The sequence below is a fragment of the Phascolarctos cinereus genome, unplaced genomic scaffold (assembly GCF_003287225.1).
Source record: "Phascolarctos cinereus isolate Bilbo 61053 unplaced genomic scaffold, phaCin_HiC Scaffold_726;HRSCAF=1367, whole genome shotgun sequence".
Taxonomy (NCBI): domain Eukaryota; kingdom Metazoa; phylum Chordata; class Mammalia; order Diprotodontia; family Phascolarctidae; genus Phascolarctos; species Phascolarctos cinereus.
This window is the reverse complement of record NW_027556098.1, coordinates 78,999,155-79,025,886: the sequence shown is the minus strand read 5'-3', so window position 1 is coordinate 79,025,886 and position 26,732 is coordinate 78,999,155. Positions and strand designations below refer to the sequence as shown.

At 35.3% G+C, this 26,732-nt stretch overlaps 1 protein-coding gene across 1 annotated transcript in view; it reads left to right on the top strand.

Moving 5' to 3' along the window:
• The window catches only part of PDK3 (pyruvate dehydrogenase kinase 3), a 135,246-nt gene that overhangs the window by 56,984 nt on the left and 51,530 nt on the right, over window positions 1-26,732 (top strand). The window contains exons 3-4 of the mRNA XM_020989871.2: window positions 21,234-21,305; window positions 25,649-25,833. Coding sequence (XP_020845530.1) covers window positions 21,234-21,305; window positions 25,649-25,833 — 257 coding nt within the window. The remainder of the gene's footprint in view (window positions 1-21,233; window positions 21,306-25,648; window positions 25,834-26,732) is intronic.

Sequence of the window (26,732 nt, the reverse complement as noted above, 5' to 3'; positions counted from 1 at the left end):
TAAAGTCAGGGCATTTTTAAATGGAGAATAGGGGAGAAGCAAGGAACCGTGAGTACATACATAATGTGCCATACATCATCAGATGTAATTATTGTGTTGAATGTTTTTGTTTAGTTGTATTGCTTTGTCCCAAGGAAAGAAAGGTTCAGTCTCATAGAGGTGAGGTTGAAATAATTGTTATTTGAAGACTTGAATAAAATATATTTTTAAAAAATAAAATCCATTATGCTTTTATTTTTAAAGTGTTTAATAGCCAGGCATGGTGGCCCATGCCTATAATTCTTGCTACTGGGTTGATGGATTGCTTGAACTTGGAAGTTCTGAACTTCAGGAAGGCTATGCCGATAAGGTGTCTACAGCAAATCTGGCACCAACAATGATGACTCTGCAGGAGCAGGGGTCCCTGAGGCTGCCAAGGAAGTGGGGTACCAGAAATGGAGCAGGTCAAAGCTCCTGTGTTGTTCAGTAGTGGAATTGGCCTGTAAGTAGTCTCTGTACTTCCAGCCCAGCAAAGATAGGGAGACTTGATCTTAAAATAACAATAATAATAATAATTAAGACAACCAAATGAAAAATCTTCTGCATCACTAATAAGAAAAAATAATCTGTTCCCTACATATCTTTGAGTGGGCAGCATGGATAAAGTGCCAGGCCTAGAGTCAGGAAGACTCATCTTCCTGAGTTCAAATCTGACCTCAGACACTAACTAGCTGAGTGACCCTGGACAAGTCACTTAACCCAGTTTGCCTCAGTTTACTCATCTGTAAAATAAGCTGGAGAAGGAGATGGCAAACCACTCTAGTATCTTTGCCAAGAAAACCCAAATGGGGTCATGACGCAACTGAAATGACTGAGCAACAACAACAAAATATATCTTGTTTATTAGGCTTTTGTTAGAGAAAGTTGCTGCAGATTTTTTCTGTTATTGTTTACCTTCTATCCTTAGCTTTTCACGTATATTTATGTGGTATACAGGGGTGTTCTGGAGCCTGAGAGCTGATGGTTAAATAAATTTTTAGTATGAATATCTACAACTCAGAAAGCTACAAATCGTGGCTTGACTTACTATTTGGGTAATTGTTTAGACTTGAGAAAGTGGTGGAGAAAATGTAAATAATTCAGATTAAGCTTAAAAGTGTGTTGTGGGTACATCCTCCCTAACCCAGCCAGTTGTTAAACACTTACCAACACACCCCTGTTCAGTGAAGACACCCAGTCTTCCCTTCTTCCCCCACCAAAAAAAAAAGAAAGAAAAGAGAGCATAATAGGGGTTTAAGAACTGACAAGCTTGTCCCTCACAAATCCCACAATGCCAACCATGTCTGAATCTCTATTAGGAGTAAACACTATTTTGAAATTGCAAGACCAGCCGCCTGACCTGTGTGTTCTGCCCTAACCTTAGGTGGTGTTAATAGCAAGGTGAGAGAAAGTACTCGTGTGAGACAGTGAGAATGCATATGGACAAAATCATTAAGAATAGAAGATTTTTCAGATACAGAGAGAAGTAAAAATAGGCAGTTTTGAACTCATGCCAGGAGACAGTAGTGGAGAATAGACCAACATTAGTGAAAACCATGGGGCATCCATCCATTAGTCATACTTCAGTAATAAATTTTTAGGACTCAAGAGTGAATCATTCATGAATGAATATGCTTGATTTTTAGTTTGTAAAGAAAGCCATGCCAGTGAACTGGTAGAAATCTCTCTTGTGTGTGTGTGTGTATGTGTATGTATATATATGTATATATCTAGATGATCAAAGACTAGTGAAGTAATAATGCTTTTGATAACATTAGCTTCATTTTTAGGTGTAGGCTGTTTTCTTCCTTTGGACCAGTTCATTCCAAAATTGGAAATTACTTTAGGAATTGAAAGAAAAGGCTAATTTTTGTTAGCCTCTTCAAAATAAGTATAACTTTGAATAATGCTTTATACAACCTGAACTCAAATCCATACTCAGATACTTACTAGCTGTGTGACCCTGGACAAGTACTTTAGCCTCTGCCTCAGTTTCCTCAATTTAAAAATGGGGATAATAATAGCTCCTATCTCCCAGGATGGTATTAAGGATCAAATGAAATTATAATTGTAAAGTGCTTAGCACAGTGCCTGGCACATAGGAATTGCTATATAAATGTTTGTTATTACTGTTGTTGATAATTTGAAATGAAGACAGAACAGAGAATGTTATCTCTGAAAAGAGCTTACAAATCATCTTATTCTCTATTCTCCTTTTACAAATGAGATATTTAAGAGCTGGTTAAGATCTGCTTCTCTTCCTTCCCTGAGTCCTACAACTTTCATACGTTGAACACTACAGAAAAGTGAAGTCACTTACCCAGTTTCCACACTACACACAGCTCTGTGTAGTCTTTGTATTGTCATTCCAATCTAAGGTTGTTTTTATGCATGTTATGATTTCACCAAACGTTTAAGACTAGAACAATATAAATGGCTGTCATTTTGTGAATCTAAGCATTATTTCTTATTGCTGGATAAACAAAAACCAAAAACTATGTATAAAGCCAGTAAGATTTATTGGCCTGTTTTTGTATTCCCTTCATCTTGCCCTACCCCACTTGGTAGGTTTTTCAGATCATGGAATTTAAATACAAATCCAGTGGTTATCAGAATTACAGAAGCACTAGACCCAAGAGCCCCATCCACAGCTCTGAGAAGAATAGCATCCTTAGCTATAAAATGCAAATGTTGCTGTACTGATTGTGGAAGTTTGCCACCTTTAGACCATACTTGTATAATAAGCTTTGCAGGATCCTGGGTACAGATGCCAGATGACATATATCATTATCTGGATTTTCTCCTAAGAAGCAGCACTTGGCAGTTGTCTTGTTACTCAACACATTCCTATGAGTTAATTCCTATGAGTTAACAGTATTATCCTTACACCCAAATTGGGAAACAAGGACAAAGGAGATTTTTTTTTAAAGCTTTGTAGAAAGTTAGTGAATTCAGGACCATTTAATACTACAGTGGGGTTAGGATTCTAAGTCCAGCATGTTCTACTTTTGCAATCACACTGTTCTCTTACTGGGAGTAGCTTGGTGGTAATTGAGTAAACAAACCACATGTATTTCTTCTTTATGTGAATTCTTTGCTTCAATTAGGTACAGTTACTTAACATAGAGTGCTTAGTTCCCCAGCATCTCCAGCCCTACAGAGACAGATGCCTTTTTATGTTAAGTCATTTTGTTTTGACTTTGAGTGCCCTCTCTTCATTCTACTTGCCCAGATCCTACCTATTCTTTTAGCAGAGGAAAACCATGAGAAGCACATGCCAAGTGGGTGAGATGAGACTCATCATTTCTTTTTAGCTCCTAGTGGAGGTAGCACAGGACCCTGAACCCAAGACTCTTGGGAACAGTCCCCAGATCTCCAGTACTACTGACCATCATTAAGGGAAACAACCTTCATTAAACAAAAAGGAGCTTCCTATTCCCAACAACACCAACTACTAACCAATGACCGCTAAAGGGCAAGTAAGCCCTGGCAATAGCAGTATGGCCCAGTTCACTAACCTTGCTACCAGTCTGCTTCCCCTCAATCATCCTCCAAGGGAGCAATCCTTTTGGAGATTCGACCTGTCAGCTACCTCTGGAGATGCTGCAGCTCCCATCCTACTAAAGACATAAAAAGAAAAAATCTTGCCAGCAAAGTCCTTGGCACGATCAAAAACCAAAGTTCAACAGCAGAAATAAATAGATTAATAAAGCATTTTATTAAACCCTTATTATGTGCTGGGCCCTGTGCTAAGCACAGGCAATATAAATACCAACAAAAAGAAAGGTGTACCTGCCCTCTAAAGAGCTTATCTTCTAATGGAAGAAGACAACACTAAAAGAGAGCTGAAAATCGATACGGCCTTATGAATGGAAATGACACCAACATTGATTCATTCTCATCTACTTTGCTGCTGTAGCTAAGGACCAATGGACTTTTTCATCTGAATATGGCATTGGCAGGTGTGTTAGAGCCAGCTCAAATCAGCTCACCAGAGCTGATTATTAAATTTTCTTTGTGAGCATTTACAGCTTAGAAATGGGCAAATGCTGTAGATTGGGGCTTGATATATTGTGTTGTTGATTGTTTAAACTTAGGAAAGTGATGGAGAAGATGTTAATAACGCAGATTAACCTTAAAAGTGTGTTGTACATATACTTTTTTTCTCTCATATAATTGGTTGTTAAATATTTTTCAGCACACCACTGGGTATTGTTTTATAGTTTTCTTTTTCTCAGACTCACCTTTCCCCAGGTTAGGTATCAGGACCATATTTGTTCCCTGGAAGGAGTTTGTTACAATGCCACCACAATTTCTGGAAATATTTTATGTGAAATTGGAGTTATTTAACTGTTTAACATTTACTTGTAAATTTATCTAAGCTTGTTCAGTTTCTTTTTCAGAGATTGGGTTATTTAAATTCTCCATTTCTTTTTTTGTTAGTATGAATATTTTGTATTCATCTGTTTCATTTTTCAGTTTTGTTGGAATTAATTATAATTAATAAGGGCAAATAGATTATAATAATTTCTTTTATTTCTTCATTTGCTGTAAATTCTCTCTTTTTTTTTCCCTTTTCCTTCTTAATGAATTCTCCTTTTTCATTGACAATTTTCTCTCTCTTTTAGGATCAGATTAGCCAGTGGTTTGTTTCTTAGTTTTGAGAATAAAAAGTCAGTTCCTAGTTTCATTTATTCAGTAGTTTTTGTTTTGTTTTCAGTTATATTTGTCTTGTTTGATTCTCAGAATTTCTCTTTTAATTTTTGGGGTTTTTTGGTGAATTCTCATTTTTTTCTTAGTTGCATGTAAAATTCTTTGATCTCTCCTTTCATTTGTTGATGAAAATGTTTAGAGATAATACATTTTCTCTTGAGTAGTGATTTGACTTAATCTGTCATGTTACCATGTTCTTTAATGAAATAATCTGTGGTTTTTATTACTTGTTCTTTGACTAATTCTTTTTTTAAAACAATTTTAAAGCTTTGAGTCCCAAATTCTATTCCTCCCAATGTCATCTCCCTCTTCCGTGAGATGGTAAGCAGTCAGATAAGATATAGGTTATACATGTGCAAACATTTTCATATTAGTCATTTTGTACAAGAAAACTTGAGTAAAAGAAAAAAATGAAAGAAAGAAAGAAAAGAAAATTAGCATGCTTCAGTCTGTATTCAAATAATATCAGTTCTTTATATGGAGGTGGATAGTATGCTTCATCATTAGTCCTTTGGGATTGTCTTAGTATTGCTGAGAATAGTTAAGTCATTCACAGTTATTCATCAAACAGTATTGAAGTTACCATGTACAACATTCTCCTGGTTTGTTTACTTCACTGTTCATCAGTTTATGTAAGTCTTCCCAGATTTTTCTGAAATCATCCTGCTTGTCATTTCTTGTAGCTCAATAATATTTCATTACAATCATATAACAGCTTGTTTAGCTGTTTCTCAGTTGAAGGGCATCCTCTCGATTTCCAATTCTTAGCTACCACCAAAAGAGCTGCTACAAATATTTTTGTATATGTAGATCCTTTAGGAAAAGTCTTTCTTTTAGATGTCTTTGGGATATAGATTTAGCAGTGGTATTGCTGGATCAAAGGGTATGCACAGTTTTGTATCCCTTTTGGCATAGTTCCAAATTGCTCTCCAGAATGATTGGATCAGTTCATAACTCCACCAACAATGCATTAGTGTTCCAGTTTTGCCACATCTTCTCCAACATTTATCCTTTTTTAAAAAATCATATTAGCCAGTTTGATAGGTGAGGTGGTACCTCTGAATTGTTTTAATTTGCATTTCTCTAATTATTAGAAATTTAGAGTATTTTTTGTGACTATAGATAGTTTTAATTTCTTTGTCTGAAAATGGCTTGTTCATATCCTTTGACCATTTATCAAATCGGGAATGCTTTTACTCGGTTCTCTATATACTTCAGAAATGAGACCTTTATCAGAGATATTTGTTCTAAAATTTTTCCTCAGTTTTCTGTTTTCCTTATAATTTTGGTTGCATTGGTTTTGTTTATGTAAAAACTTTAATTTTGTATAATCAAAATGATCTATTTTACATTTTGTAATACTCTCTGTATCTTCCTGGATCCTAAATTCTTCCCTTATCCATAAATCTGACAGATAAATTATTCCATGCTTTCTTAACTTGCTTATGGTATCACCTTTTATGTCTAAATCATGTACCCATTTTGTCTTTATCTTGGTATATGGTATGAAATGTTAGTTTATACCTAGTTTCTGACATACTGTTTTCTAGTTTTCCTAGCAGTTTCTGTCAAATAATGAGTTTTTGTTCCAAAAGCTTGGGTCTTTGGGTTTATCATATTCTAGATTACTGTGATCATTTACTATAATGTAATTTGTACCGAACCTATTCCAATGATTTACTACTTTATTTCTTAGCCAGTACCAGATTGTTTTGGTAATAACTGCTTTATAATACAGTTCAAGATCTTCACATTTTTTTCCATTGATTCCCTTGATATCCTTGAACTTTTTTTCTTCTAGATGTTATTATTTTTTCTAGCTCTATGAAATAATTTTTGATAGTTTGATTGGTATGGCACTGAACAAGTAGATTAATTCAGGTGGAATTGTCATTTTTATTATATTGGCTCTCCTTATTCATGAGCAATTAATATTTTTCCAGTTATTTAGATCTGATTTTATTTGTGTAAAAAGTGTTTGATAGGGGAGTTAAGATGGCGGAGTAAAAAGGTAGTTGCTCTCACCCTCCCCTATCAACCTCTGAAAACCCAGAAAAATATCACCCCAGAAAAAAAAAAGCCCTGGAACAGCTGAACTAGAAGAAAGATGGGGAACAGCAGTACAGCAGCCCAGCAAACTGGTCTCCCAGTGCCTCAGCAAAAATAAGGGAAGCAGCCCCAGGTGGATAAGCACCCTGAAGCATTCATCTGAAAGGAGCTGAAGAAAGCAACCTAGAGTCTTCCTAAAGTCCCAGCCTTGCTGATTCCAACCCAACACCAGGTAAGCTGTCAGAACCTTACAGCCTCCAACTGTCAACCAAGAAGAGATCCTGAAGCCCAGGTGGCAGGCAAACACTAACACCTGGACCACAGAGTGCCTCAGTGAGGGCAGGGGAACTGGTGGAAACCAGCTCAGAAAACCACCAGGTGCCTTGGCACTGTACCACAAAGGAATCTCCCAGTGCGTTAGCAGAAACGAGGGAGGCAGCACTGCAAGGGGCCCCAGGCAGATAAACACCGTGCAGCATCCTGGAGCTGAAGAAAGCTAAAGGAAAGGAAAAGCAGGCCACCTAGAATTGCCTGAAAGTTACAGCCTTGCTGATTCCAGCCCAATACTAGGTAAGTTGCCAGAACCCCTACAGCCTCCAATTGCCAACATAAGAGGCCCCAGCACACAAAGCCAGTGACCAAGACCTAGGCTCCCAACACAAGAAGCTTGGGTCAGTGCCCCTCTGTTCCCCAGCAGGAGAGCTCAGTCTCTTTAAACGCCAGGGGATAAAGAAACACCATGAGTAAAAAGAAATGTACCATAGATTCATATTATGAGAGGAGTGAAGATCAAAACAGAAATTCTGAAGAGGACAACATTGTCAACAAACCCATCAGCATCAAAAGGGAATATGAACTGGTCTGAAGCCCAAAAAGCCTTCTTAGAAGAGCTCAAGAAGGATTTTAAAAGTCAAATGAGAGAGGTAGAAAAGTCCTTAAAAAACACAGTTAACAATGTGGAAAAAAAGTACACTGAAGAAAACAAATCCCTTAAAAATACAGTTGGCTGATTGAAGAAGGAAATACAAAAACTAACAGAAGAAAACAATCTGTTAAAAACTAGAATTGGACAAATGGAAACTAATGACTCTATGAGAGAGCAAGAATCAAACAGAAACAAAAAAATGAAAAAATATATGAAAACATAAAATACCACATGGGTAAAACAACCGACCTGGAAAATCAGTCCAGGAGAGACAATTTAAAAATCATTGGACTACCTGAAAATCATGATGGAAAAAAGAGCCTGGACAGTATCTTTCAGGAAATCATTAAGGAAAACTGCCCGGAAGTCCTAGAACCAGAAGTTAAAATAACCATAGAAGGAATACACCGGTCACCACCTGAAACAGATCCCAAATTGACAACGCCAAGGAATATAATAGCAAAATTCCAAAATTACCAGATGACAGAGAAGATGCTGGAAGCAACGAGAAAGAAACAATTTAAATATCATGGAACCACAGTCAGGATTACACAGGACCTTGCAGCTTCTACATTAAAAGATCACAGGGCGTGGAACATGATATTCCATAAGGCAAAGGAGCTTGGATTGCAGCCAAGGATCAACTACCCTGCAAAAATGAGCATGATTTTTCAAGGGAGGAGATGGATATTCAACGAAATAGGGGACTTCCAAACCTTCCTGATAAAAAGACAAGATCAACAAAAAATTTGATATTCAAGAAAGACATAAAAAGGTAAATGGGACAGAAAGATACAAAATGTTGTTAATAAGGGCGGACTGTTTACATCCCTACAAGGGAAGATGACACTTGCAACTCTTGAGAACTGTATTGTTATTACACCATGTTAAAGGAGTATACATAAAGGGGGTGGATATTAGTTGACTTTGATGTAATGATAAAAAAAAATCTAATCAAGTGGGTTAAATGGATCCAAGTAAGTGGATTAGTCTGATCTTAGAAAATGTACTGAGAAAGGAGGAGGCAGACAAGGGTAAATTACATTACAGGAAAAGACAGAAAATCCTATTACAGCAGAGGGAAAGAAGGGAGGGGGTGAGCATTGTTTGAACCTTACTCTCATCAGATTTGGCTCAAGAAGGGAATAACATAATCAGTTAGGTATAGAAATCTAACTTGCCCTATAGGCAGTAGGAGGGAAAAGGGGAAAGAAAAGGGAGGGATAGAAGGGAGGGAAGAAGCAGTAAGGGCAAAGGGGAAGAAAAGGGAAAGGGATAATAGAAGGGAGGAGAGACTGAAGGAGGCAGTGGTCAAAAGCAAAACACTAGTGGGGGGAAGGAGAAAGGAGAAAGAAAAGCATAAATGGGGGAAAGGATGGAGAAAAAGACACAGATAGTAATCATAACTGTGAAAGTTGAATCACTATCTTTTTTTTTCTCTTCTGTTGAGTTTTGTTTCCTCTTTCTGATGGTTCCTCCTATTGGTTTTAATTTTTACTTACAACTTCACTAATGTGAAAATATGTTTAATAGGAATGTAAATGTATAGTCTATATGAGATTGTGCACCATCTTGGGGAGGGTGGTGGGGAGGAAGGGGGAGAAAAATTTTAAACTCAAAAGCATATGGAAGTGATTGTTGATAAAACAAAATAAATTAATAAAATAAATAAATAAAAAGAGTATGGCCCATAAGGCTCACAGTGAGTGGATTCTTAAAATCTCACCCAAGCCAACTGGTGTTTTAATAAAGCTTATCTCTGACTGAAAAAAAAAAGTGTTTGATAGTTGAGTTAACATAGTTCCTGGGTTTGTCTTGGCAGGTAGACTCCCAAGTATTTTCTGTTGGCTACAGTTATTTTTAATGAAACTTCTCTTTCTATCTCTTGCTGCTGGATTTTAGTATAGAAATGTTTTATTTTGTGTCCTGTAACTTTGCTAAAGTTGTTAATATTTTCAGGTAAGTTTTTTTAGTTGATTCTCTTTAATTCTCTATAATATCATATCATCTCCAAGACTGATAGTTTTGTTTCCTCATTGCCTATTCTAATTCTCTTAAGTTCTTTTTCTTACTGCTATAGCTAACATTTGTAGTACAATATTAAATAATAGGAGTGATAATGGGTTTCCTTTTGGATGTCTTTGTACTGGATTTGTACTGGGAAGACTTCTAGCTTATCCCCATTGCAGATAATGCTTGCTGATCATTTTAGATAAATGTTACTTAACATTTTAAGGTAAGCTCTATTTATTCCTGTCCTCTCTAGTGTTTTTAATAGGAATGGATGCTGTATTTTCTCAAAGATTTTTTTATATTTATTAAAATAATCATGTGATTTCTGTTGGTTTTGTTATTGATATGGTCAGTTATGCTGTTAGTTTTCCTAATATTGAACCAGCCCTGCACTCTTGGTATGAATCCCACCTAGTCATAGTGTATAATCCTTGTGATATATTGCTGTAATCTCTGCTAGTATTTTATTTAAAATTTTGCATCAATATTCATTAGGAAAATTGGTCTATAATTTTCTCTCTCTGTTTTGGCCTTTCCTGGTTTAGGTGTCATCACCATATATGTGTAGTAAAAGGAATTTGGTATTTCACCTATTTTCCCAGATAGTTTATATAGTATTGGAATTAATTGCCCTTTAAATGTTTGGTAAAAGGGGCAGCTAGGTGGCGCAGTGGATAGAGCACCGGCCCTGAAGTCAGAAGGACCTGAGTTTAAATCCAGCCTCAGACTAAACACTTGACACTTACTAGTTGTGCCACCCTGGGCAAGTCACTTAACCCCAATTGCCTTAAAAAAAAAAGGTTTGGTAAAATTCGCTTGTGAATCCATCTGGTCATAGGGATTTTTTCTTAGGAAGTTCATTCAATTTCTTTTCTTAAGGTTGGATTATTTAAGTATTTTATTTCTTCTGTTAATCTGAATAACTTATATTTTTATAGATATTAATCCATTTCATTTAGATTGTCAAATTTATTGCATATAATTGTACAAAATAACTCCTCACAGTTGTCTTAATTTCCTCTTTTTTGGTGGTGAATTCATACTTTTCATTTTTGATACTAGTAATTTGGTTTTCTTCTTTCCTTTTTAAAATCAAATTAATCAATGGTTTATCTATTTTAATATTTTTTCCCTTCAAAAACCAGCTTCTAATTTTATTTATTAGTTAAATGGTTTTCTTACTTTCAGCTTTATTAATCTTTCCTTTGATTTTTAGGATTTCCAATTTTCTTTTTGGTTGTTTTTGGTTGTTTTTTGGTGAGGCAATAGGGTTACGTGACTTGCCCAGGGTCACATAGCTAGTAAGTGTTAAGTGTCTGTGGCTGGATTTCAACTCAGGTCCTCCTGACTCCAAGGCCAGAGCTCTATTCACTTTCGCCACCTAGATGCCCCTCCAATTTGTCTTTTAATTGGCAACTTAAAATTTTTTTTCTAGTTTGTTTTAGTTGCATACCCAATTCATTGATCTGTTTTTTCTTTATTTTATTGATGTAAGAATTAGAGAAATTAATTTTCCCCTAAATACCACTTTGGCTACATCCCACAGTTTTAATATGTTGTCTCATTGTTGACATTTTCTTTAATGAAATTATCAATTATTTCTGTGATTTGTTCTTTGACCCACTTATTTTTTAGGATTAGATTATCTAACTTCTAATTAGTTTTTAATCTCACCTTCCATTGTCCATTATCGAATGTAATTTTTATTGCATTATGATCTAAAAAGGATGCAGTTACCATTTCTGTTTTTCTACGTTTGGTTATGAGGTTTTTATGTCCTAATATATGATCAGTTTTTGTGTAGGCACCATATATTACTGAGAAAGAAGGTATATTCCTTTCTATTCCATTCAGTTTTCTCTGGAGATCTGTCATATCTAGCTTTTCCAGAATTTCATTCATCTCCTTAACTTCTTTCTTGTTTATTTTTGGTTAGATTTATCTAGTTCTGAGAGGAGAAAGTTGAGATCCCCCACTAGTATAGTTTTAGTATTTATATCCTCCTGTAACTCATTCAACTTCTTCAAAAATTTAGATGCTATGCCATTTGGTATATGTGTGTATACACACACAGACACAATATATTTAGTACTGATATGACTTCGTCGTGTATGGTACCTTTCAGCAAGATATAGTTTCCTTCCTTATCTCTTTTAATTACATTTGCTTTTAGTTTGTCTGAGATCAGGATTGCTACCTCTGCTTTTTTTTTCTTCAGCTAGAGCATATATTCTGCTCCAGCCTCTTATTTTTACCCAGTATCTCTTTGCTTCAAATGTTTTTTTTGTAAACACCATATAGTAGCATTCTGTTTTTTAATCCATTCTGCTATCCACTTCCGTTTTATGGGACTCACTAATTCTTTAAGTATATTATATTATTTAGTCTCCATTTAATGTTGAATCTTTTCTTCAATGGCCCTTTGTCAATTATAATTTTCATTTTGTCAGTCAGTAAAGGATTTTTTTTTAGTACATATGGTTTTCTGCCCTCACAAATGATCAGTTTTTATAAAATTGCCATGCACAGCTGATAACTGCCAGAGAGCTATCATAGCAAACTTCTGAAATATGGTTCAGGTCCTTAAGTTCCTTCTAATTTATCTTTTTGCTGGATTTGTCTAGTTCTGAATTGTGGGCATATTGAGGTTCCAACTATTAGTTTTGCTATTTCTCCCTGTAATACAATTAACTTTTCTTTAAAAACCTAAATATTTTGACATATGGGATATAAGTATTGATATTATCATTTTGTTAATCTATTAAGCCTTTAGGCACAATGTAGTTTTCTTGTTTTTTTCTCTCTTTTAACTCTGTGTTGTTGTTACCCTGTCTGGCACTGTGATTGCTTATCCTTGTTTTTTTTTAATTTTGCTTGAAGCATAACAAATATTTATATAGCCCTTCATTTTAGACTTTTATGGGAATCTTTATATTTCAGATATGCTTTATATAAACATCATATTGTTGGATTCTGCTTTCTAATTCTTTCTGCTACCTTCCTATGTTTTGTGGGTGAGTTCATTTCATTCACATTTATTGTTGTTCTTAATAATATATTTCCTTCCATCATATCCTCTTGCATTTTTTATCTACTTTACCTCTTCCTCATTTGCATAGAAGAAGGTAGTTAAAGAAAAGGAAAATGATCAGCCCTAGAAATCTGTAATCGAAGTCATCTAATTGTGTTTCTCTACCCCTTCTTTCATCACCTGGTCCAGATCCTTATCTTATCCTCTGTATTTTTTCTTCTTTTGTTCCCTTATTTGTGATATACCTTCTAAAGTTATCCCCTTATTATTCTACCTTTCCTTCCCTCTCCCTGTCGCTACATGTTCTTCTATATATTTTCAGTTGTTGACTTTCTCTTAATATTTCTTCTCATTTTATGAAATTGTCTTTTTTTTTGCTTTTTTTTGTGAGGCAGTCAGGGTTAAGTGACTTGCCCAGGGTCACACAGCTAGTGTCATGTGTCTGAGGTTGGTTTTGAACTCATGTCCTCCTGACGCTAAGGCTGAAGCTCCATCCACTGCGCCACCTAACTGCCCCTAGTTCCATTCTGCTTTCAAAGGACTCTACTAGTGGGTAAAGCTTCTAAGCTATCAATTCCACACCCACGTGCCCCCCCTCCCCCAGCTATTAATTCTACATAAAATTTTATATTTTCTCTCGTTTTGTTTCCTCTGGCCACTATTGATGTCCTTGTTGCTGGACCGTTCTTTTTTCTGGGCCTTTATACTTGTGGAATTACTTTTCTTTTTGTAGGATTCTTCATGAATTTCTCTTTACCCATAGTATTTCTGGATTAGGATTTGGTGCTAGGGCCAGACTTTTCTTCATCACACACTCTTGGAAGGAATAGTCTAGTCCTGCTGGGTCTTGTTCTTCTGTAGTCTGGATTCTTCTGTCACTGCGGTTGTGACTTGGGTGGCTAGGACTATGCTCTATGGAAATATGGGCTTCTGGATCTTTTTGCCCAACATTGGTTTTAGCCTTAGCCCCTCTTGCCTTCTAGTCCTTTCATAAACCCCAACTGTCAGTTGATTATGTCTCCTCTAACAAGCCCCAATTATTTGTAGAAGATTGTGTTAATTACAGGTCTTCTGCAAGGCCCCCCTGCTTTGTCGCTAGAGTGAAATGCATAGATTCTGTGCTAGACCAATCTCGCTTTATCCCTGGAGTGGGCTGCCTGGTCAGTGTGCTGGCCCTGCATCCTTCTGTGACTGGTAGTCTTGAGTATGTCAGTGACCATATCTCCTGTTGTTTCTTCAGGGTGTGCTATCAGGGGACTAGCTTTCAAGCCTCTTGAAAAACCTTAGGTAAGCACAAGTTACCTGCCTCTGTGTGTAAGGCAGATATGGGTCTGGCTCTGTCCTTTTTTGGTTTAATTGGCCAGGGCCAAAGTCCTGCTGGCACAGTCTTCTTAGTTTGTGCCTTGTCTACATTCAGATCACCTGCAGGCTTCTGGCAGGTTTCTTGTGTTGTCCTCAATGGAATGCAGGAGCTTACTACTTTTTCTTTAGTTTTCCTTGTTATACTTTCTTCTAGTGCATTTTTAGAACTTTGCTGGAGTGTTTGCATTGTACTGGCCTTTGACATCAGTATCTTAATCAGAAGGCTTCTTTCCTGTTTTCTTTTTTTTTAATTGCCTACATTGGTCCTTTTTAAAAATAGATATGTTGTGATTGATGTAATAATCACTTCCCAAAAGTAATTTTCCTTTAAAAACGTTAAGCAGAATTATTTGCTGTAAGCAGTTATGACTGGTATAATGTATAACATTCTACTCATTTAGAAAGGAATTATACTTTTAACATCTTCCTTCATCTGAAACAACCAACATTGGACATCATATTTGACTTAAATTCTGTTGTCTTTTACTGTTTTATTAATTTACATCATTGTAATCATTGTGTGGGGCAGCTAGGTGGTGCAGTTGAGAGAGTGCTGGGCCTGAAGTCAGGAAGACTTATCCTCATGAGTTCAAATGCCTCCTCAGACACGTACTAGCTGTGTGACCCTATGTACATCACTTAATCTTATTTGCCTCAGTTTCCTCATCTGTAAAACGGATGGAGAAGATACCACTTCAGTACCTTTGCCAAGAAAACCCCAAATGAGGTAACAAAGAATCAGATATGGCTGAAATGACTGAACAACAAAAATCGTTGTGTATGTTGTTATTTTGTTTCTGCTTTTAATTCTTTGTGCCTCTGCATAGTACTGTTCCATTACCTACATAAACTACAACTTGTTCAGCCATTCCTTAATTGATGAGCACGTACTTTGTGTCTGGCTTTGTGTTAATACAAATAATGCTTCTATAAATATTTAAGTACACATGGGATCTTTATTTTTGTCTCTGACCTCCTGTTAAACCCAGTAGTGGGATTGTGGTTTATAGAGTAACACAGCAGTTTCTTTTTTTTTTCTCTTTGGTTTGATTTTGCTTTTTGGTGAGGCAATGGAGTTAAGTGACTTGCACAGGGTCACCCAGCTAGTAAGTGTCAAGTGTCTGAGGCTGGATTTGGACTCAGGTCCTCTTGACTCCAAGGCTGGTGCTCTATCCACTGTGCCACCTAGCTGCCCCACATAACAGTTTCAACAAAGAATTCTGGGAAGATGGTAGAATGAGGAAGGAATTTTACCTGGCTCTTGAAAATTCCTCCTCAAGCAATTTAAAATAATGCCTCAAATGCCACTTTAAGTGGCAGAAATAGTTTAAAAATTGGGGTAAAGCAGTTATCCAGGCTGACAACTTGGGAAAACATTAGGAAAGACCTGACCTCCTGGAGTGGTCGTCTGGACTGATTGAAGTAGAGATGCTTACAGGCACATCCACAAAATCAGTAAACAAGTCCTTCAGGCAGCTATGTAGGGTGGTACCCTCAGCTTCAGAAACTTTTGCCCCACAGACACTGTAGGTCAGAGCTATGATCAAGGGAAGATTTGAAGGGCCTTCAGCTGGCACTAGACATGGGGCCCAGGTACACTGACCAGGCATGTTCCTAGACTGTGGCTGTGGGTGAGAAGGAAGGACCACACTCTGGTGAGTGTGTTGCAGAGGGGCAGGGGCTCTGCTGCTTGTGGGCACTTGCAGGAGAACAGAGTTCCTGGTTTTGGTTCCAGGGCAGAGTAAGCTGAAGCTTGTAGCCATAGGAGGGACTGCAGGAAGTAAGAGCATTTGCTGTGACAGCATTTACTGGGGGCCCTGATCCTGGCTCAGGGGTTTGAGAAGAATGCTTGAGGTCAGGTCCCCAGATAGATCACAGAAAACAATAGTATGAAATACCTGAAGAAAATTTGGAACTCAAAATCTTGTGGAAGTGAATGTTGAAAACTAAAAATAAATTAATTTAAAAAGGAAGTAAATTAGACTTCTAAGGAAGGATAGGGTGAAAAGAGAGGGAAAGAAGGATAAACAGGAAAAAATAGAATGGAAGGAAATGCACAACTAGTAATTATAACTTTGAATGTGAGTGGAGTGATCTCACTCCTAAAGTGGAAACAGATAGCAGAATGGATTAAAAAACAAAATCTGACAATAGGTTGTTTACAGGAAACACATGTAAAAATGAGAGATGCACTTACAGTAAAAATAAAGGTCTGGAGTAGAATTTATTTTAATTCAGCTTATGCGGGGAAAAAAAAGCAGAGGTAGGAATCATTATCTCAGACAAAGTTAAAGCTGAAATACATTTAATTTAAAAAGATAAGTTATATTGTGACAAAAAGTACCATACATAATAAACTAATATCAACACTAAAACTATATGCACCAAATGCTATAGCGTTCAGATTTTTAAAGGAAAAGCTAAATGAATTACAGGTGGAAATAGGTAGCAAAACTATAATAGTGGGGGACCTCAGCCTTCCTCTCTCAGAACTAGATAAAGCTAACCAAAAAGTAAATAAGAAAGAAGTCAAGGGGATGAATAGAATCTTAGATAAGCTACGTATGATAGGTATCTGGAGAGAAATGAATAGGAATAGAAAGAAATATATTTTTTTCTCAGTGGTACATAGCACCTTAAAAAATTGAACATGTATTAAGGCATTAAAAATGTTACAATTAAATGCAGAAAAGTGGAAATATTAAATGCACCTTTTTAAATTACAAGGCAATAAAAATTATGTTTAGTAAGGGACCATGGACACAGATTAAAAATTAATTGGAGACTAAACAACCTAATCTTAAAGAATGAGCAGATTTAAAGAACAAGTCATAGAAACAATAAATAATTGTGTTAAAGAGAAAGACAATAATGAGACAACATACCCAAACCTATGGGATGCAGCACAAGCCACAATCAGAGCAGATTTTTTCTCTCTAAGTGCTTATGTCAATAAAATAGAGAAGGAGCAGACCAATGAATGGTCTGCTAGGAAAAGAACAAACTAAAAATCCTCAATTAAACACCAAATTGGAAATCCTAAAAATTAAAGGTGAGATTAATAAAATTGAATGTAAGAAAATTATTGAATTAACAAATAAAACTAAGAGTTGATTTTTATGGAAAAACAAAACCATTGGTTAATATGGTTTTTAAAAAGAAAGAAGAAAACCAAATTACTAGTATCAAAAATGAAAAGGGTGAATACGCCACTAATGAAGATGAAATCAAAACAATTATTAGGATTTATTTTGCTCAATTATATGCTGATAAATTAACAATTTGAATGAAATGGCAGATATAGAAAAATATAAACTGCCTAGATTAACAGAAGAGGAAATAGAATTTCTAAATAAACCTAATTTAGAAAAAATTGAACAGGCCATAAATAATCCTCCTAAGAAAAAATCATCAGGACCAAATGGATTTATAAGTGAATCCTTACCAGACTTTTAAAGATCAACTAATTCCAATATTAAATTATTTGTAGTAATAGACAAAGAAGCAATCCTACCAAGCTCCTTTTATGAAATAAATATGGTATTGATACCTAAATCAGGAAGAGCAAAACCAGAGAAAATTACAGACCAATTTCATTAATGAGTATGGATACAGAAATCCTAAAGAAAAACTAGGAGACTACAACAATATATCACAAAGATTATTCATTGTTGACCAAGTTAGATTTATACCAGGAATGCAGGGTTGGTTTAACATAAAGAAAACTCAACATAATTAATATAACTTAATATCAGTAGCAAAAATAATATGGTCATATCAATAGATTCAGAAAAGGCTTTTGACAAAATACAATACTCATTCCTATTAAAACACTTGAAAGCATAGGCATGAATGGATTTTTCCTTAAAATAATAAGAAACATCCACCTAAAGCCTTCAGCAAACATTATTTGTAGTGGGGATAATCTAGAAGCCTTCCCACTAATATCAGGAGTGAAACAAGGATGCCCATTGTCACTAATATTATTCAGTGTTGTATTACAAATGCTAGCAATGGCAATAAGAGAAGAAAAAGGAGTTGAAGGAATTAGAATGGGCAATGAGGTAATAAAACTATGTCTCTTAACAGATGATATAATGATATACTTGGGAAATCCTAGAGATTCAACTAAAACATTAGTTGAAACAATGAATAATTTTAGCAAAGTAGCAGGGTATAAAATAAACCCACATGAATCATTAGCATTTCTTTATGTCACCAAGAAAACCTTGTAAGAAGAGATAGTAAGAGATACCCCACTTAAAATAACTGTAGTCAGTATAAAATAGCTGGAGAATACCTGCCCAGACAAACCCAGGAACTACATGAATATAATGATAAAACTTTTTTTTAATATACAAATAAAGTCAGATTTAAATAATCAGAGAAATATCAATTGTGGGCTGACAGAGCCAATAGAATAAAAATGATAATTTTATTTGTGATTAAATTAGCAACAATTATTTTATTGAACTAGAAAAAATAATGACATTCATTTGGAAGAAAAAAGGTCAAGAATGTCAAAGGAACTAGTGAAAAAAATATAAAGGAAGAAGGTTTAGCAGTACCGGATCTTAAACTATATTTTAAGGCAGTAATTATCAAAACTATCTGGTACTGGCTAAGAAATAGAAAGGTGGATCAGAGGAACAGAATAGACATACAATACACAGTAATTATAGTAACTTTGTGTTTGACAAATGTAAAAATTTAAGCTTTTAGTATGAGAATTCACAATTTGGTGAATGTTTTTTTGGGATAACCAGAAAGCAGTTTTGCAGAAATTGGTTATAGACCAATATCTTGCACCATTTACCAAGATAAAGTCAAAGTACATACATGGCCTAGGTATAAAGGGAGATATAAGAAAATTAGAAGAACATGTAACGTATTACCTATCAGACTTGTGAATAGGAGAAGAATTTATTAACAAAAAAGAAATAGATAGGTACGCATTGTGAAGTATGAAATGGATAATTTAGCTTAAAATTTTTTGTACAAATAAAACCAATGTAGCCAAGATTAGAAGGAAAGCAGAAAATTGGGGGGGGGGATTTTATAGACTGTTTGTCAGATAAAGGTCTCATATCTTAAATATGCAGTGAACCTTGTCAGATTGTAAGACCATGAATTATTCCCCAGTTGATGAGTGGTCGAAGGATACAAAGACAGTTTTTGGATGAAGAAATCAAAATTATATATAGTTATATGAAAAAATGCTCTAAATCATTATTGATTAGAGAAATAGTGATTAAAACAACTTTGAGATATCTTACATCTCTCAGACTGGCTAAAATGTTAGAAGGGGAAAATGAGAAATGTTGGGGAGGATGTGGAAAAATTGGGACACTAATTATACTGTTGGTGGAACTGTGAACTGATCCAACCATTTTGAAGAACAATCTGAAATTATGCTCCCAGAAATATAAAACTGTATGTATGTGTGTATGTATATATATGTGTATATATACCTTCACCCCTGCAATGCCAAGTGATCAGGGAAAAAGGAAAAGAACCTATATGTTCTAAAATATATATAGTAGCTCTGTGGTTGCAAAGAACTAGAAAGTGAGAAAGCCCATCATTTGGGAAATGGCTAAACAAATTGTGATGGAATGCTACCATGCTGCAAGAATGAACAACAGATTGATTTTAGAAAAACATGGAAAGATTTGCACAAAATAATGGAATGAAATGAGCAGAATCGAGAGAATGTTGTATATAGTAAGAGCAATATTGTTCGAAGAACGACTGTGAACACCTAAGTTATTTTGAAATTATAAGTACTCAAATCAGTTCCAAAGAACCTATGAAGGAAGATCTTATACACCTCCAGAGAAAGAACTGATAAATAGAAAGAGTATTCGTAGTATAGGTTTATATGTACATATACACACACTTCTGATGGTGGCCACTAGTGCAGGGTGGGGAGGGAGAGAATTTGGAGAGCTTAAAATGCAATCAAAAAATATAACTAAAAAAAAAATAAATTTTACTTTTTTTTGCATAATTCCAAAGTTTTCCAGAATGGTTGGATTAATTCACAGCTCAACCAACAACAATAGAATAGTATAACAGCTTTGTACAACTCCCACTTTATTATTAGCTACTCCCACTTTATTCCCTTCTAATTTGATGAGTTTTAGGTAAAGACTTAGTGTTGTTGTAGTTTACATTACTCTCTTACTGTAGTGCTTAAAGCTGGAATGACTTTTGATTGATGAAGTCAAAAATACCCTGTGTTTTAGAGTCAATCCCTAGGTTGACTGTCTCACTCTTTCTTTTTTATGTTCAGACCTTCCAGCTGCTTGTTTTACATGAGTTCAGATGGCTTTGACCCTGTTCCTTTCAATGTATTTGCCCTGCCTTTGTCCTTTTTCCCTCCCCTACTAATGAATGCTTCCTTAAGATTGGAAGTACATTTATTCCTTTCTTTTCATTCACACTCGGTGACAAGAGACTGGTTTTAATCTTCAGGAAGTTTTTGCTATACCTTACGGTGATTTCAGGAATATCAGCTATTACATTTGCCTCCAAAAATTTGATCTTACACTGAGGGTGGGGATTAGCCCTGTTACCTCAGTACTCCCCTCTCCCCCAGCCTTCTTTGTTTTACACCCTTTTTCACTACTTATGGAAGAAACTGGACTTCATTGAAGGAAAGTATCAATAAGGTAAGAGCAGTGAAGACGACTAAATTACAGATTTATCTCCTGGGGTTCTGTTTGGGTAGACTCTTTGTCTCTTTTTATGCAAAAATCTTTGCATTTGTTATCGTTGTAGCCTCCTGGTTTGAGATTAAGAATGCTACAGATACTGAAGACAGCAAAGTAAATTGAGCCCTTAACCTAATTTGACTCCCACAGAATTTCAGCATTGAAAAGAACCTGCAGAGACCATCTTAGACAATGCATACCTGAACAAAAATTCCCATTTACAACATACCCAACAAATGGTCATTGTCCTGTATAGCCTGTTCTTCATTTAGAAGAAAAGAAAGGACTAACCTGGTGAAAGATGAAATGGCTTATGGAAGATTTGCCTTACATAATAAGTGTGCTTTTTATATAGCTTGATAGTTATAATTTTAGTTATTACTATCATCTCCATTTAATTTTCTAGGTACATGCAAAGCTTTCTTGAACTTTTAGAATATGAAAATAAGAGCCCTGAGGACCCACAAGTTTTGGATGAGTAAGTATAATACTGTATTTATCTGAAAGTAATGAATATGGAAGCAAAAGAATGGGCAAATGGAATTTGTGTCCTTAGTAATAACTAAGTCATATGTAACTGAAAGGAAAACTAATTTTTTTCATAGATACTCAGCATTGAGATTTCTTCATTTGAGTTTAAAATTTAGCCAGTACAAAAAAATAATTATAGCAACTCATGTTTCAGAGTAGAATTAGTATTTGGTATATAATAAAAGAAAATAGTCAACAGAAGTTATTTGTCAACTTTAAATTATGGTGCCACCTAGTGGTGACTATAAAATGAAGTGTCCTGAGTGTACTGAAAGGAGTCTACTTCATAGAACTTAATTTAAATATTTGGTTTTAAAGTTTGTTCTGTTAGAGCACATTTGCATGTGGGTGGTAGAAGCTCATCAGTACTCATCTGTGTATGGTGGACTTTTTAAAGGAAAAATAGCCTGTTTCCCCTGTTGTGGTTCAGGGCAGGGGAAAGAGCACTAAATTTGAAATTAGTCTGATTTAGATTTAGTTCTTTTTTGCTTAGTAACTTGCTTTGCCACCCTGGGCTAGTGGCTTACATTCTTTGGGCTTCAGTTTCCTTAGCTGTAATATAAAATGAGAGAACTAGACTTTCTTATCTCTAAGGTCCTTTCTAACTCAGATGTTCTATCATATGCTTCTGTATGTAGTTATGTATGTTCTTCATCTGTTATCAAGGTTATTCTTTCACGTTTGAAGCATAAGCTTGTTTTACATAGTTGTGTAATGTGAAATCAGTGGCCATGTGCTTTAATAAAGATTGCTGGAATCTTAGGATCATAGGATCCTAAAAATTGAAAAGACTCCTAGAGCTCACCTAGTCAAATCCTCTCATTTTGCAGATAAGGAACTGAAACCCAAAGCTATTGAGTGACTTACGTGACATTACATAGTAAGTGGCAGAATCAGGACTAAAATTAGGATCTCCAAACTCCTAGCTCTTTTCATTATAGTAAGTTAGTTAATGAAAGATGCTGAGTCTAAATTCCAGTCAGGTGTTTTCTTCTTTCCAGTATACAACACTAATTTAATTGTCAGATTTTGTCAGAGAGCTGTTAGTTATTTTCTAATTTATTTATTAATTTTTGCTAGGCCCTTTGACCTTGCTTCTCATTCAGATATGAAAAAAATTAAGGAAATTTTCACATAATGCTCTCATAAAATATTGGACAGCATATCTGTCCTCACAGTCCTTAAGTGTCTGTGAACCTGATGTTTAGCTTATTCTCAGATTGTGGCCTCCTCCTCCTAACCTTTGATTTGTTTGGTTTTATGACTTCTTGTGAGTTAAATACAGTTGGCTTCAGAGGTGACTGATTTGCTTAGACACCGCTTTAGACTGAAGTATAACATCATGTTGAGGTTCTTTGCAACCCTCCTAATAGCTGTTTGTTTGTTTTGTTTTCTTTTTTTTTTTTTTGATGGGTCTGTAATCCAGTCTTGTTTGGTGGAAGACAAGAATCAGACCAGAGTATCATTGATACTTTTCAAACTGTTCTTTGAATTTTTGGTGAGAATTGAACTGAAACACGGGACTTTGTTTCACAAAGACTAGGAACATTTAGTTTATCTAAGGCCAAAAATGAATTCAACAATTCCATATTTTTAGGATGTGGATCTGTATTACTGGAACATAGGATTAGGAAGTTCTAATGCTTTCTAATATTTATCTTTCAGTTATCCTATTCCAAGGAACAGATTTCAGAATTCACTTAGCAGCTATAGGCAGTGTTGTTGTGGGAAATACAGAAGATTAGCTTGATGATTTTGGCAAGGGGCAACAAGGTTGATAAGTAGTGATATGGAAAACTGTTGCCATGGCTCTCCTAAAGAGAATTTCAGGGAGAATTTTTCTAGAAGTCAAATTAGTACTGAAGTAATGTTGCTAAAATTCAAGCAGCCTAAAGAATTGCAAAGCATATGCATATGAAAATAGCTTTATAACCTGTAAACTTCATCATCCAGTTATTATTATTGTACCACATATTTATGTTTCAACATAAAATTAATTTTAAGGAATGCACGTACGTGATTGTGGTAGACTGAACAAACCATCCTGTGTACAAGCGGAAGTAAATGCATATAAAAGTTACAAGGGTACTGATGTTTGTTGATTTATTGCTTATGTAAGTATAATTCTTTGTCCTGTATTGATTCTAATGTTTTGGTAGGTAACAGATGTATGTTCCAAATTATTTAATATGCTTCATTTAAAAACAAAGATTATCAGAAGTTTTTCATAGTTAGGTATAGCTTTGGCATTTTTTCTCCCTTTGTACTCTAGGGGTAAATTTGGAAAGTTAGGAGTTATTTGAGATATTTAGCGTCCCAAAACAGATTTATATTTTTCAGAAGGTTATCATATGGATTGCTTTCCATAGCTTCTTTGTGGAAACACATTGTAAATTTGAAAGATCCTGAAAAATGCTTTCTGGTTTGGTAGTATTGGACTATTTGGAATGAATTTCCTTTCTTCAGGAATGATCTGATTTATGATGAGAAACCTCTCTGTTATAATCAGTTGCCAATTTAGTAGGGAAATACTGAAAAGGTAATATATTAGGCCACTAACAAAAACCCCATTGATTTATAATAATAATAATTGACCTCAATTTCTTAATGTAGTCACAGGTGTGAATTAATTCTAGTTCTGTTTGTTATTTTTTGTTCTGTAGCACTATACTCACCATAATGAGAAAATCAGAGCAGTTGAGGTGTGGAGTTGGGAATGCATTGGCTTTGAGGAAGCTTCCAACCTTTTTCCTACTCCGGAACTGCTTATAGACAGCACATAGAAACAGAGAGCTCTTTGCTGGTATTTGTTTATAGGCTATTCCATTAACTGCTGTTGCAGAACTGTTTGCCCTTGAAAGAAAGGTAGGGAAACAGACAAAAGCACAAGGGAGGACTGAGTAAAATCACTTTGCTATGCAGCTTTAGGAGTGTAGTGTTCCTGGGTGATTTTTCTATGTTTGTGTTCCATTGTGTGTGTGTGTGTGTGTGTGTGTGTCTGTGTGTCTGTGTGTCCATATCCGTCCGTGTGTACCTGGGGCAGTATTGTGTGCTGAGCCATGCTACTGAACTGTCAAAAAACTTATGCCTAGACAACACAGAAGCTAGCTAGCTAGCATTTATATACTGTTTTAAGGTTCACAAAACACTATGCAAATATTATCTTATTTCATCCTCTTAACTCTGTGAGGCAGGTGCATTTGTTATCCACATTTTTACCATGTTAAGTGACATATTAAAGGTCACACAGCTAGTAAGGAGATGAGGCATGAGGATTCTGAGCAGAATCCACCTCTAGCAGTGCTGTATCTGTGTTTTTGACAGCATTTTCAGAGCCCTTCTTTCTTTTGGGGGGCATGTTGTGTTAACTCTAGCAATACCATTCACCAATGTTCAGTTTTCCTTATGTTTTTTCTCCTCCTGGTTGTTGTAGATTTTTTAAATTATATTTATCAGGGGTGGTAGGATGAGTCGGTAAATCTATAGCCATCTGGAGAAGGAAAAAAAAATACAGAATTATTAAGTCTTTTGGTTCAACCCCCCAGCCCACCCCCTTTATATTGTTTCTGGGGGGCTTAAAAGATGATAATAAGATACTTTTAGTTTTATTAATATTAGAAGAAATACCTAAAGAAAGGTTTTTGACTTTTAAGACTCTATTAACAATTCTTTGTTTTAAGATAAAACAAAGAGGTTATTTCTTTGAGGATGATCATCATATACTTTCATAATACATCATATTCATGTTATATGATAATCTCATCAGTAGTAATAACGTTAAAAACCAGGAAATGGGTTGCTGAAATTTATTTTCAGTTAATGAACAAGCATATGTATTAAGTGCTTACAATGTACCAGCAGCTGTGCTAAACGTGGGGGATACAGAGAAAAAGCAAAAACCCTGCCTTTAAGGTGTTTACATTCTAATGAGGGGGGGAGGGAACCACTTATCTAAATCAGAACATGCAAGATAAATACTGAGTAGGTGGTGATAAACTTAAGTTTTTATTTTTCTCTGTGCATTTTTGGAAAAAGTGTTTCTGAAGGGAGAAATACTTAACTAAAAAAATCTCCAAGCTCCAACTGAGTACTATAGTTTATGTGAGCAAGCAAGACTGTTCTTGTATATTTCAAAAGATACTTGTCTCTCTAAGCTTGGAAGAGGTAAGCAAATGTGTAGCACTTAGGATAATGAGAAGTCTCCAGACTTTAGTCCTATAAGACTTGAAGACTTTAAACATTTGCATACACTAATCAGTTTCTGTCTTTTTTTTCCCACTTCCCCCACAGCTTTTTACAAGTTATGGTTAAAGTCAGAAACAGACACAATGATGTGGTTCCTACCATGGCACAAGGGGTGATTGAATACAAGGAGAAGTATGGTTTTGATCCTTTCATTAGCAGTAACATTCAATATTTTCTGGATCGGTTTTATACCAACCGCATTTCTTTCCGCATGCTTATTAACCAGCACAGTAAGTTGGAGTTTTGTTTTTCTACTCTTAAAAAGAAAAGTAGAGTTGTTGCTTCTAAATGCCAAGATGCTGCATTGATTTGAAGTGTCTTTTCCTCACTGATGACTAACTCTTAACATTCCAGGATAAAAAGAAGGCAAATGGCATATTGTGACAGGTTGTAGCTAGACTAACATTTGATATGACTAGTAATTATTAATCTGAGCCACTTGACAGAAAATAGAAGCTGTCCATTTTAAAATGGTTGAGTTTAAACCAGAGCTCTTATTGGTGCCTCAAACTAAGACTAAGGCTAAATAATTTTTTTCCCACATTTTAATACATGGAAGGAGAAATCTCAAACTATTTTAAAGGCATTAATAAGCACTCAATTACATTATCTCTGCCTGTCGATCTTTGTTTTTTGTTGTAAGGTTTGATATTTTTTATCTGTTATCAGAAGAGATTTTTTCTTTTTCTGGTTTTGCTTTTTTTGTGTGTGTTTAAACATGAATTTCCCTTTATTAACTTGAATTTTTGTTCATACAAATGGTATTTCTAATAGAAGATTTTCCAACTGAATAACTCAGTCATGAATAATTCTTTTGTAGTTGTATGTGTTAGAAAACTGGGTGTAGCTGCTACTGTTTATTATATCTCAGGACAATATGCTAAATACACTTCATTATGCAGATATTAGGAGATAGGATTAACACTGCTATGTAGGCTAACCAGGTCACCTAAGGCTTTTTACTGTGTAATTGTTTTGTCGCTTGCAGAAATGATTTTAAGAGCTATGTATCTAAATCCATGTAGTAAGCTCTGATGTTATAGGGTTCTAATTTGAATCTGACGGGGAAGGGGGCCTACTCTCCATATAAATATGCTGGAGACTCTTCTTGATGCCAAAGCAACTTCTT